This window comes from Procambarus clarkii, chromosome 69 (genome assembly GCF_040958095.1).
Source record: "Procambarus clarkii isolate CNS0578487 chromosome 69, FALCON_Pclarkii_2.0, whole genome shotgun sequence".
Classification (NCBI taxonomy): Eukaryota; Metazoa; Arthropoda; class Malacostraca; order Decapoda; family Cambaridae; genus Procambarus; species Procambarus clarkii.
The window spans coordinates 26,430,012-26,444,296 of NC_091218.1; the positions used below are offsets into that span (position 1 = coordinate 26,430,012).

At 40.9% G+C, this 14,285-nt stretch overlaps 1 protein-coding gene across 1 annotated transcript; it reads left to right on the forward strand.

Annotated features, from left to right (window-relative positions):
* The first annotated feature begins 1,126 nt into the window (after nucleotides 1-1,126).
* On the forward strand, nucleotides 1,127-12,409 carry LOC123772185 (uncharacterized). The gene is made up of 3 exons (XM_045765248.2): nucleotides 1,127-1,431; nucleotides 10,705-10,807; nucleotides 11,419-12,409. Exons 1-3 carry the CDS (start codon nucleotides 1,411-1,413, stop codon nucleotides 11,931-11,933), a joined length of 639 nt encoding a protein of 212 aa, XP_045621204.1. The 5' UTR covers nucleotides 1,127-1,410; the 3' UTR covers nucleotides 11,934-12,409.
* Nucleotides 12,410-14,285: the final 1,876 nt, after the last annotated feature.

Below are 14,285 nucleotides of genomic sequence, written 5' to 3' on the forward strand. Positions count from 1 at the left end.
CTTTCATTCTCTCTCCTTCCCTGCTGTTCTCTCTTCACGTAGGCAAAACATGTTCGATTAATGTTGAATCAACGTTATCGACGTTGGATAAATGTAATCGTTGATTCAATGTCAATAACGGCTGAAAAGTGTTTTACAAAACTCTATGAACAAACAAACCCACATTTCCAGGCTCCAGTGGAGTTGTTGTCCAGTCTATACCTATCTTGAGGTTATCTTGAGATGATTTCGGGGCTTTAGTGTCCCCGCGGCCCGGTCCTCGACCAGGCCTCCACCCCCAGGAAGCAGCCCGTGACAGCTGACTAACACCCAGGTACCTATTTTACTGCTAGGTAACAGGGGCATTGGGTGAAAGAAACTCTGCCCATTGTTTCTCGCCGGCGCCTGGGATCGAACCCAGGACCACAGGATCACAAGTCCAGCGTGCTGTCCGCTCGGCCGACAGGCTCCCTACTTTACAACATCAAAGCAAGCCCACTATAGCAGAGTGTGGGGTAGCCTGATGCAGAATCAACGTTAATTCAATGTTGAAAAGTTTATTTGGCATTGCTTCTGGATACTGCGTCCAGTGGGAGGATGTCGCAATAGGAGCCAATCATACGGCTTTGGCCTGGGGTTCGTATCCTGGCCGGGGAGGATTGACTGGGTGCCAATCCTTAACTGTAGACTTTATTCACCCAGCAGTGAATGAGCACCTGGTTGTTAAACGATTTGGCGGGTCGTATTCAGGGGGAAAAAATTGGATTAAGGACCTGCCCGAAACGCTATGCGTGCTTGTGGCCTTACAAGTATGTAAAACTCTTGTATACATAAATATATAAAATACGTGAAAGATATCATGGAGGGGGGTGGGTGGGGGGACCCCAACAACCTTGTGACAATTGCCATATCATACAATCACCAATTTTCACGCACAGTTCCGTGAGATTAGCCCCAAGCGACTGGCTTCCACCCTTGGACAGTCAGACAGACAGACACAACGAGATAGACATGATACTTTATATAGTTTAATAAATGATCATAACTCATTTATCAAGTCGAATTTGTTAGAATATTCCTTATCATTTGAACCACCTGGTATCTTTGCCTGACTGTTGCCACTGCATTAGATAAGTACTGATAAAGGCAACTCATATATCTCTCGACTCAGGTATACTGAACCACATATAGTCGCTGTCTTACATTATGAAGCAGCATTAGAACGTTTTTTTCTGGAAAACTTCGTAGTGAAGACACTGATGGTGTGTTGAAGGAGCTCGTCCAGAGGTGGTAGCCTATTGCAGGAAGTGAGGGAGGTGATAACCTACACCAGCAAGCGAGGGAGAAGTAGATACACCAGCAACAGAGGAAGGAAGCATCTTTCAGGAACAAGCGAGGAAAGAAGGGGTTGTTGTCCCTTGCCAGGCTACCATGGCCACTAACCAATCAAACGTAAGATCTTACACGTATTCCGACTTAACTCAACCTTTAGAAGTTGGCTAGACTACTCAACCTTCAACAGACCGATGTATAGGTTTCCTAACTGCGGACTCTTGTGTCATATTTACATTTGAATCTGTTTACGTACTCTGCTTCATTTCTTCTCTTCCGTTTATTCTATATCTGTATTTCACTTACAAAGATTGAATTTATATCTTTGTGGTTTGAGTATCTCGTTTAACCGCTGTGTTCCCTTGTCCATGTTCCTTGCTTGACTAATAACCTGGCCGCGTTCCTTGCATGCCTAACAGTCTGGCCGTGTTCCTTGCCTGTCTAAAAGCCTGGCCGTGTTCCTTGCCTGTCTAAAAGCCTGGCCGTGTTCCTTGCCTGTCTAAAAGTCTGGCCGTGTTCCTTGCCTGTCTAAAAGCCTGGCCGTGTTCCTTGCCTGTCTAAAAGCCTGGCCGTGTTCCTTGCCTGTCTAAAAGTCTGGCCGTGTTCCTTGCCTGTCTAAAAGCCTGGCCGTGTTCCTTACCTGTCTAAAAGTCTGGCCGTGTTCCTTGCCTGTCTAAAAGTCTGGCCGTGTTCCTTGCCTGTCTAAAAGTCTGGCCGTGTTCCTTGCCTGTCTAAAAGCCTGGCCGTGTTCCTTGTCTGTCTATTAGCCTGGCCGTGTTCCTTGCCTGTCTATTAGCCTGGCCGTGTTCCTTGCCTGTCTAAAAGTCTGGCCGTGTTCCTTGCCTGTCTAAAAGTCTGGCCGTGTTCCTTGCCTGTCTATTAGCCTGGCCGTGTTCCTTGCCTGTCTATTAGCCTGGCCGTGTTCCTTGCCTGTCTATTAGCCTGGCCGTGTTCCTTGTCTGTCTATTAGCCTGGCCGTGTTCCTTGTCTGTCTATTAGCCTGGCCGTGTTCCTTGTCTGTCTATTAGCCTGGCCGTGTTCCTTGTCTGTCTATTAGTCTGGCCGTGTTCCTTGTCTGTCTATTAGTCTGGCCGTGTTCCTTGTCTGTCTATTAGTCTGGCCGTGTTCCTTGTCTGTCTATTAGTCTGGCCGTGTTCCTTGTCTGTCTATTAGTCTGGCCGTGTTCCTTGTCTGTCTATTAGTCTGGCCGTGTTCCTTGTCTGTCTATTAGTTTGGCCGTGTTCCTTGTCTGTCTATTAGCCTGGCCGTGTTCCTTGCCTGTCTATTAGTCTGGCCGTGTTCCTTGTCTGTCTATTAGTCTGGCCGTGTTCCTTGTCTGTCTATTAGTCTGGCCGTGTTCCTTGTCTGTCTATTAGCCTGGCCGTGTTCCTTGCCTGTCTATTAGTCTGGCCGTGTTCCTTGTCTGTCTATTAGTCTGGCCGTGTTCCTTGTCTGTCTATTAGTCTGGCCGTGTTCCTTGTCTGTCTATTAGCCTGGCCGTGTTCCTTGCCTGTCTATTAGTCTGGCCGTGTTCCTTGTCTGTCTATTAGTCTGGCCGTGTTCCTTGTCTGTCTATTAGTCTGGCCGTGTTCCTTGTCTGTCTATTAGCCTGGCCGTGTTCCTTGCCTGTCTATTAGCTCATGGTGGATTTATGGTAGAGATTTATGGGAGGGGTTGAGTGCTCTTGCTGTTGTTTATCTGTTATACCATTATTCTAAATATCTTCTATTATGGGAGCAGGTGAGCAAATAGTGTCATGGGAACTCTCCACCATCACAGTCTGTCATCCATGGTCACCACTTAGCATCCTTGGAACTCTCCACCATCACAGTCTGTCATCCATGGTCACCACTTAGCATCCTTGGAACTCTCCACCATCACAGTCTGTCATCCATGGTCACCACTTAGCATCCTTGGAACTCTCCACCATCACAGTCTGTCATCCATGGTCACCACTTAGCATCCTTGGAACTCTCCACCATCACAGTCTGTCATCCATGGTCACCACTTAGCATCCTTGGAACTCTCCACCATCACGGTCTGTCATCCATGGTCACCACTTAGCATCCTTGGAACTCTCCACCATCACAGTCTGTCATCCATGGTCACCACTTAGCAGTCTTGGAACTCTCCACCATTACAGTCTGTCATCCATGGTCACCACTTAGCAGTCTTGGAACTCTCCACCATTACAGTCTGTCATCCATGGTCACCACTTAGCAGTCTTGGAACTCTCCACCATCACAGTCTGTCATCCATGGTCACCACTTAGCAGTCTTGGAACTCTCCACCATTACAGTCTGTCATCCATGGTCACCACTTAGCATCCTTGGAACTCTCCACCATCACAGTCTGTCATCCATGGTCACCATATTATAGGTGAACAATTATGGGTGCTCGCCTAATTGTGTACTTGGGCAGGCGTGCATGTTTAAAGACTTCCTCTTGGGCCCCACTCTTAGTAGTTTTCTATTATTACTTCTAAACTGTCACATTTTGTATGTAGTAGAGCCCACTACCTATAAGTATATAAGTGTTCCTAGTCATTGTAGTGTACTTACCTATATGTACTTACCTATTCGTAGTTATATGTATTGGGAAAACCTTTAGATGAATTGTACTTCTTGGGGAAACTTTAGATGTTTTAGCAGCCAAGTTAGGTCATAGTCATAGGGCCATGGGTCTCAATGGTTTGAGGATCAATGTCTATTGTGGCCTGGTCTCTGATCACGTCTCAAATTCTAACTCTTGGAATGGATGAGGGATGGTTTCTGTCGGGTGGATGAGGTTATCTTGAGATGATTTCGGGGCTTTAGTGTCCCCGCGGCCCGGTCCTCGACCAGGCCTCCACCCCCAGGAAGCAGCCCGTGTCAGCTGACTAACTCCCAGGTACCTATTTACTGCTAGGTAACAGGGGCATTCAAGATGAAAGAAACTTTGCCCATTTGTTTCTGCCTCGTGCGGGAATCGAACCCGCGCCACAGAATTACGAGTCCTGCGCGCTATCCACCAGGCTACGAGGCCCCTACGATGGCCCCATGAGTGCCACTTAGATGTATTGAGCTATTTGTAAGCTGCACGTGTAGACCCCTAGTTGTACCGGCTTACTTGTACTATAATTCTTCATATTTTGGACATACTAAAGAACTTAGCTTTATGACAGCAGTTTTTGCAATTTATACCATCGTATTTTGGATGTAGTACTTCTCTTTTTGTACCATGTTCAAATTATTCCAGTGCGTTTTCTCCTCATTATTAATTGTTACTATCCTACTCATTATCCAAAATATTTCAGAGATGAGAGTGTGGATGAGCATGATGAGTGCGAGATCAGAGTGAGTGTGTGGATGAGCAGGGGTGAGCGTGACAACACAGTGAGAGTGGGTGAGCGTGTGGTGGTGAGAGCAGAGTGAGATGAGTGTGATGAGAGAAGCTGAGCACAGATGAGTGTGGATGAGCCTGACTGCAGGTGACCCAGACCTCTGTGTGCACTTACCCGTCCGCTCATTCCAAACAAATTCCAACCATTCTACAGACCTCTCCTTCATTTCCTGAGATTTCCAGATTACTTATGTGTACCAGTACACATATTACTATTATTAACATAACCTTTTACTAAGACATCTCCTTCTGTGTCATAACTAAGATAATCTCTTTCCTTTACTCTGTAATAAACATCCTTCAAAGACATCTTTATTAAGGTAAACTATTTTTATTTCTGTATCATATAACTACTTTTTATGTAGTAACAAATTTAATTATGAATTCTTTATGAAGTTTCTAGGTCAACTTACCATCAGTCTTTCTGTTTCGTATCAAATCGACCAACAAAACTCTTAAAGCAACAAACTAAATCATCTTTATGCATCAATCGTCCATCTTATATTTGTGTCTTATGTCTTATAAATCATACTAAGTCATTCATTCTGAATCTTCCAACACTGCTCTTTATGCATTAAAATTTGTGCTTTTTTGCCTATTCGTATTCCTCCATCTATGTTATGGGTATAGTAACTAATTTGCGTTAAACGGAGTAATTGAAAACAGTCTCATTTCGGGGGGAGTGAGAGAGGGGTGAGAGGAGGTGAGAGCGTGGGGTGAGGATGTGCCAGGGTGTACCGGGCTGAACACAAGGATGTATCGGGAGGACAAAAGCGATGAGAGGGAGGGCGGAGCTGACAGGGAGTGAGGGTGAGACTGCGGATGATCAGGAATTTGGGTGAAAGAGGATGTGATGAGAAGATCCTAGAGCTAACGTGGATGAGCGTAAGTGTAGGTAACCCATTTACTATGTGTACTTACCTAACTGTTCCTGCCTATTCCATACAATTAAAAAACATGTAGACTGAGAGTAGCAAAGTTTTAGGCAACGCCTTACCCAATGTTCGATTGACCCTTTTCCCTTATTTCCCTATTCTTTACCATACGTTTGATTGCCCTCCATATTCCTTATACCCTTAACCTCACCCCTTCCACATATGTATTTAACACAAAATTGCAACTTATGCATCCTTGAGAGCCCCGCTCCTGTGCCAAGTACGTCTACTACGGGCTCACTATAGCCGGTGCTACTACCAACATTTTGTTCCCAGTAACTGAACCTAAAACAACAATAAAAATTTATTCACAAGAAGTTACAATGGGTTGTGAGATTACATAAGATTGGTATTTGTACATTCTCGCAAAGCCACACTAACACGCACAGGCAGGTCGGGCAGGTCGGGCAGGTCGGGCAGGTCGGGCAGGTCGGGCAGGTCGGGCAGGTCGGGCAGGTCGGGCAGGTCGGGCAGGTCGGGCAGGTCGGGCAGGTCGGGCAGGTCGTTAATCTAACCAATCAGGCAAGATGAAAAGGTACATTGTAGCAAGGTTTTATATCAACACAAAAATACAATATAAATTGACAGAGGAGATTACACCGGTAAAGATATATGTCTTAAATACTAATATTAGGGAAGTAGGTAGTATAAAATATAGTGTGAGTTTGAAGCACAAGGTAGGAAACTATGAGGATGAAATTAGGTACTTTTTGGTTTACTTTTGAATAAGGCTGAGGTTGGACAATTTTGTAATTCGTCAGGGAGTGAGTTTCAAAGACTGGGTCCTTTTATGTGCATAGAGTGTTTGCACAGATTTAGTTTGAATCTGTGGATATCAAAGACATATATATTTCTGGTGTGGTGCTCATGGGTTCTATATCACCTATCAAGGAAATGTTTCAGATCAAGATTAGCGTCTAGGAACAAGGTTCTGTACACGTAAATAGCACATGATAATATGTGGAGTGAGTGTATGTTAAGGGACTTACACAGAGGGGTTGTGTGTTGTCTGAAGACAGATTTGTTATAGTTCTGATAGCAGATTTTTGCTGATTGATGATGGGCGTGAGGTTATGTGCTGTGGTTGAACCCCATGCACAGATACCGTATGTAAGATAGGGATAGATTAGCGCATAGTTTAATGAGAGGAGAACAGAGTGGGAACATAATATCTAATTTTAGAAAGTATACCGACCGTTTTAAAGACTCTTTTGGCTATGTGGGTGCTGAAGTTCAGTTTCTTGTCTATGTATAGGCTAAGGAACTTTCCTTCATTGTTATTGCTAATGTTAACATTGTCTATCTGAAGCTGAATTTGATTTGATGATTTACTACCAAATAAAATGTAGTAGGTCTTTTCTATGTTTAGTGTGAGTTTGTTGGTTGACATCCATGAGTGGACTTTTTTAAATTCACTATTGACAATATTATTTAGTGTGTGGGGGTTGGGGTCAGAATTGATGAAGGTAGTACTTCAGCAAATATTGAAGGTTTAAGAATGTTAGAGACATTTGGCAAATCATTGATGTATACAGAAAATAGGAGAGGTCCTAAGATGCTGATCTGTGGCACTCCTACTGTTAATGGTAGAGTGGGAGAGATTACATTATTGATGGCTACATATTGGTGTCTGTCACTGAGATAGGAACGAATATAGTTCAGAGCAAGGCCTCGGATACCATAGTGGGGAAGTTTAATTAAGAGGTAGTTATGGTTTAGTCTTAATAGACTTTCTCAGGTCTATGAAGAGGCCAATTGGGAACTCATTTTTGTCAGGGCTGTGTAGATTATATTATGCAGACTAATAATGGCATGATTGGTACTCTTTTGGGAAGGGAATCCAAACTGGCAGAGACTTAATATGTTTAGTTTTACAAGGCAGGAATTTAGCTGTTTGAAAATAATTGATTCAAATATTTTTGAAAGTATAGTTAGGTTTGATGTTGGTCTGTAATTGTTTATGTCAGCTGTCTCGTCTCCTTTATGAACTGGCGTCACTCTTGCTTTTTTAAGGAAATCTGGAAGTGTATGACACTCTAGAGATTTGTTGAATAGCAGAGCTATGGGTGGTGCAAGAGCAAGGGCAGCACTCCTATATATCATAGATGGCGTTTCATTAATGTTCCCAGCTTTAGTTTTAAGTGATTGAATTATGGATATAATGTCTGTCTTGCTGACTGGTAAAATAAGTAGAGAGTTAGGATAGCTGCCGTTGAGATATGTAGTAACATGTGCAGCCCATCCTCCCAAGACGGGGAGGCAAATGTAACAGCACAAGTGAGTGTAATTATGTACTATTCCTAGCAGTCAGAAATTCTACTTATTTTCACTTAGTATTAAACCGTACTGTCAAATATATTGTGAATATTTGAGTTTACCTGAAAAGCTGAATAGAAAGCCACGACCTAACCTAACCATCTTAGTGTGTGAAGATAAGCACTTTATTGCTTCTTAATTACAATTAGTACTTATACCTATAGCTATATTGACATTATAGTTTTATAAAACAAAACTAAAATATTTCAATAAATTGTAAAGTAACTCAGGACATTTTCAAATTTTGTATAAAATCTCTATTGTTTAATAAAACTAAAAACGAAATTCGTGATATTTAAAACTTGTGAATAACAAATTAAACTTGAAAACTTCGTTCTAAAATTCTGCGTGTCTTAACAGAAAACGAAGAGAATAAATATGGAGGTAAATAAGGGCCTCAGTAGTGCAATTATGTACTATGTATAACAGTTAGGAAATGTACTTATTACACTTGGTATTAAACCATACTGCCAATTCGGAGGATGGTTACACCAGTCTGGGTCTCTGGGATTTATCTGGCAAGGTTAACACCAACTGATGAAAAGAAGCTAATAAATTCAGTTGCCGTTTCAAGTGTTGGATATGTGTAACAATCCTTGGAGAGTTTTAACTAGTAGTTATATGATTGTTGTTTAGATCCCAGGATGTTAGACATGGCTTACCATGTACTTTTCATATTTCCTTTTGCTTCTTTAAATATATTCTCATAAAAGGAGAGTTTGGCTCTTCGTATTATATTGGCAAGCATTGATGAGTATTTCTTCTTCTTCTGTAACTAGGCTTTTATATTTCAAGTCCTCAATGGCGCCTCCTCTCCCTCCCTCACCGTCATTCACCCGAGAGTTAATATTTATTTAATTGGGAGAGAAGCTTTTATCCCAAATCATCGCATGTGTAAAACTAATCAAATAACATGTAAACTCAACTAATGTGTAAAACATTAGAATTCATCTACGCCGTACATATTTATTCATGAGGACTAAGTGTAGTAAATATTGTGACTTGCTTAATACTTGCGATGACGCGGACCTGACTGACGTCACTATGTTACATCAGCCATTAATATTATCATTGTAAGTAAATGTTGTAATAACAGAGTTACAGCCTCATAATTATTCATAATTACCATTATAACAAGAAGGGAATTAGTGGCTCAACTTCCAACAAGAGAGGTTACTTAATACACTTTCAGCCTCCGGCCAATGTAAAAAAAACAACCATAAGTGCTCCCGGCGTTTTGCCGCGTAAGCGTAAAAACAAAAATGTGTATACTCCTTTTACTCTCCTGACCTTAGTTCTTGAGCTACGTATTTCATTTTGGTACCAACGTGTTTGCAATAAAATTCTCTAGAAGAACATCAGTGAAAAAAGTCACGAAACGTATAGGGATACCAGCACCAAATAAATAACTACGAAGATGACTCGCCGTGAGCGCCCAACAGCAACAAAATGTTTTTACTCTTGGGATTGTTATCACCTCCACACTTGTCCTACAGCGTTAATTTTGGTATCAATAGACTCGCAATGAAATTCCCAACACGGTGATATGAATATAAGCGTAGAATAATGATTGCGGCCCACCCGCAAGAGTGTGGGAAGTGGTGAAATTGTTACCCGGTGTCGGTGACGGGACGACGCACGGCGCTTTGAAAGTTTATACTTATTTCATTCTCATGACATTATTATTCTATGTACGTCATTCATTTTTGTGTCAATGTGTTTGCAATAGAATGTTCTATGAGCCCGTAGGTAAAAAAGATCAACAAAGCGTAAGATAGAATAGTGCCAAATATAAAACAACGCTGGAACATATCAGTGAGAGTCAAACACACACGAAATGTTTTTACTTTTGTTATGTTTGTGAACCTTTCATGAACTTATTGTACCATGCAGCCTATTGGTGAGAAAGAGAGCCTCATGGCGCGCAGTTTGAAACAAACTCAAAGTAAATCGGATAAAAATTGAATTTTATACAAATATTTTAAAAGAGGACATAAGTTTATGTCCACATAGCGGGAGCGGGTAGGCGAGACAGGACTCCGGGAGGCGTCCTCATCCCGCGAAAGTGTTTAAATTAATAATTAATTAGCTGCCGGAGTCCCACCTGCCATAACATATTCCCATGACGCCCCGTAAGAGAGAGAGCCCGCCAATACCATGTATGTGCCTTGGTGCCGGCTGGGTAAGCTGATTGTACTGTAAACACTGTTACCCAAAACCTTCTATACAATATTAAATTGCCATCATTCAATCATTACCATAAATGTAACATCTTAGCTTTATAATATACTAGACAACATTTCGCCCTAACGTATCTAAGCTTGCTAGAACAACATACTCTTATACCTGGTAGCGACTAATGTACTCGCCATTCTAATTCAAGCTTGTAAATTGTCTCCATGTATCATAAAAGATGTAAAATTCTTCTTCATTATAAGACATACATAAAATTAACCCTGAAATTCTTTGTATGCTAAAATAATAATGCTATTGAGTGCCTACTCCTTTATATTTGAATTGAAATAATAAAATTAATATTAATATTCATGTTTCAGAGTACGCATATTTATTATAAACATTATAAAACAAAGTAAATGAAGATTATTTTATCAGCGTCAAAATTTGTAGGTTTTATCTAAATATTTGTCCACTATATTTGATGTTAGACTCTCCTGAGTTATGTGTAAAGTCCCTCCAGATTATTATTTGCCTCCATTGTAATTACAACTTTAGGATTTAATAATTGATATTGGTTTTACAGAATGCATCGCGGATGTCTATCGTTTGGGTGGCCATTTTTCTCCTCGCTATATTATTCATTACATTTTTTACAAATAATATGGGTCTTATTGCATTTTTAGGAGGTTAGTTCTACTGTCCATTTTGTTATTAATATTTTGAACAATAGTGTCCGTCCGGTTCATGTGTGTAGCGGACGATGAGTCACAGTAACGTGGCTGTGATGATGATGACCAACCCACACACCAGAAGATGAAGAAACGATGACGTTTCGCTCTGTCCATTACCATTATCAAGTCGTGTGTGGACTTGATAATCACACACCACTTTCGGTCAAGGACGGACCGAAACGTTGCCGTTTCTTCATCTTCTGATGTGTGGTTTGGTCATCATGTGTGTAGTGTTTAGTGCTCTCACACGACCAACTCACTAGCGAGAACAACCCGGGTTCGAGTCCCGGGCTGTGGGAACCTTTAGGCAATTTTCCTTCCCCGTTCCTGAGCATCGAGCAGCACAGTTCTCGACAATAACCTGTACAGTTGTAACGCCTGGCCTAAAGTCTGGATCACAACACCAGGTGAAGACATGTCAACACTAAACAACACAAATCTAAAAGAAATTGTCTCTCATAGTTTCTGCACTTGCCATAAATTTTATTTATGTATAATTAAGAAAGCCTCGACTTAGACGTATTTATTTCAGAGTATTTAAATTTAAATATTTACTGCCCATACAGGAATTATTGGTATAATGATGTTTGTGGCAGCCTGCACGATAGTGTTAGAAAAGAAACTCACCAGCCCGGAGGAGACCACAAACCCGACAGTGTCTGAGGGCTCAGCTACCATCGCTCAAATTACAATATATTCAGGGAACCAAAGGCCACAGACAGACAGGCCAACAGGCGCTGCCAGAGCATCATTCCACCTGCAAGCACTTGATGTTTCAGAGCTCACAGCTTCCGTCTCTGACTTCGACAGTAGCCGTGATGTTGCGATGAGAGAGTCGCCTCCACCTTACTCGGAAATACACCACAGCGACATTATCTCCACCTCTCTAATGTCACAACTCCCACCTTCCGACTCCTCTCTCCTTTCTGCCTCTGACCAAGAAGCTGCAACAGACGCCTCCAGTGTGTTCAGGCCCTCTCCTGATGGTCTACCTAGCTATGAAGTGGCTGTAGCGACCAGTCCGTCCCCCAGACCGACGCCCTCACTGCCATCATCGTCCTCAACACAGTTCTACTCTTGATGCTTCAAATTATTTGACTTGGCCACAATCATAGCGTTTTAAAGACTTTAATTCAAATAAAATAACTGTAATGAGAGTCATGTATAAGTACCCAAACACCATACACACTCAAGCATGCCAGTACCAACTTCAGTGTGACTGTATGCTGGCAACAAACACCACACACACTCAAGCATACCAGTACCAACTTCAGTGTGACTGTATGCTGGCAACAAACACCATACACCCTCAAGCATGCCAGTACCAACTTCAGTGTGACTGTATGCTGGCAACAAACACCACACACACTCAAGCATGCCAGTACCAACTTCAGTGTGACTGTATGCTGGCAACAGGAAATTAAGCCTAATAGCACCTTCCTTGCCAGTACAGGAGTAATGTTATGGTCTCAACTGCCACTGTAAGCAAATCCACATGAGAATATAATTACCATACAATTTACATTCCAAAACTTTATTCATAAATGGCTGTACATTTATTATTGTCTTAATTTACAAAAAAAAAAAACAGTTCATTGATATATAAGAGTAAGCCGTAATAACAGCATAATATGTAATCATTATAATAATGTTGTGTATAATCTAGCTTTAGATTCAAAAATTTATTTAAGTGTGTGATTTTACATTGATTACATTATTACCTGGAGTGAACAGGTGTATTGCCATAAAGAAACTTACACCTTCCAATCTGAGCATTGAGGCCTAATGGTAAACCATATAGCATGACATTAGACTGACGAAAACACATTTTGCAGGGATAGTACTAGTATTAAAAATAGAGTATGCATAGAGAAAATATAAAAAAGGATTGCTCACAGTAGATGGGTGGAGGTGGATGAGATGAAAGGAAAAAATGTGACATATGACTTCATGTTATTTCTTCATTTCACTATGATCAGATAATATAATTTCTACACACACACACACACACACACTCACACTAAGAGTTCCCCAAGTTCAAGTATGTTTATTGAGACAAGATAAAAGAGTTCCCCTTTATAAGTATCAAGGGGGTACGTCACATCAACAAAGTAACACATTTCTCCTGACGGAGGGAGGAGCTTCACACAAACACCGCTCATATTCACTGTAAGACTGGATGTGCTTGTGACGCTCTCGCGCGCACCTACAGGTGCACCTTCACACCAATCGCCTACAGTAACAATTATACCCACGCCCCCAAGATAAATACTCGGGCGCTACCCCCCTGAGTCAACAAGTTCTTAATAAGATTTATACTTAGGAGAAATTATACACATATATATATATATATATATAGTTTTTATTCATTTATTAAAAATAAAAATACCTGTAACGAGTAAATCTTATACTCGCTCCACACAGATAATCATTCTGCTTACTTAGAATTAAGAAGTTTATAGTAATAAAGAGTTAGATCAGATCTTCCAAATTTAAATGCAACATTTTCATCCTCCTGATCAACTCTCTCCTCATTATCAAGTTCACCTGGGTAGGCTTCCTGTTGTTGTAGAAATCCCACTGTAGCCGAAAGATCCAGATATAAGTTTGTTGAGAACGAAAATTACTAATAACTGTTATATCTCTTTATCTCAGATTAGCATAAATATTAATATTATTACTCATCATTATATCCGGTTAGTTAGTTATTTCTTCGTATAATTTCTCCCAGCTTTCGATCTTGTTTAATTGCATGCTGGCATTTTCATTCGCACATAAGTAAATCTCATCACTTTAGCGTCATTCTCGCTATATAGCCCATATTTAAATGTTTCATCAAAGTTTTGCAAGGCTTCTTCGAAGTTTAAATGCAAAAGATGAAAGACAAAATAAACAGCGCAATTCCCGCAAAAGTAACTGTTCAGACTGTATTCTATTCTTTATTATATATAACTCATAATCATGGAAGTAAGAGATAAACTCTTCAAAGGATCTTGAATACGATTCGATTCTGTGATTAGCATAACTGTCTAGAATAACTATCTTCGTTTGATCTTTAGCTCTATTATGAACATAGAATATTATCCAACGCCCCATTTTAATAGCTGAACCTGGGCCCAGTATATTCATCATGAATGCTGTGGGTCTACTATGTATCTTTTTCAGGATCTTCCTTACATCATTTGCTAGGAAACACCCCAAATAATCCACCTTCACACCTAAAGTACTCCTAAGCACTTCGTTTATTTCCAAACAATTCATATTAATATTTATCCTCTTGTATCACAAATAACTTGACGCTCTGCATTAATGCTGATCACTCCTGACCTTATTACGTGCTACTCCATGTTTAAATTCCAAAGCAATCCTCAGATTACCGGTCTTTTCAAGTGGTGTCGTGTCCTCTGCTTGTAAATTAAAGGCTAGTATTGTT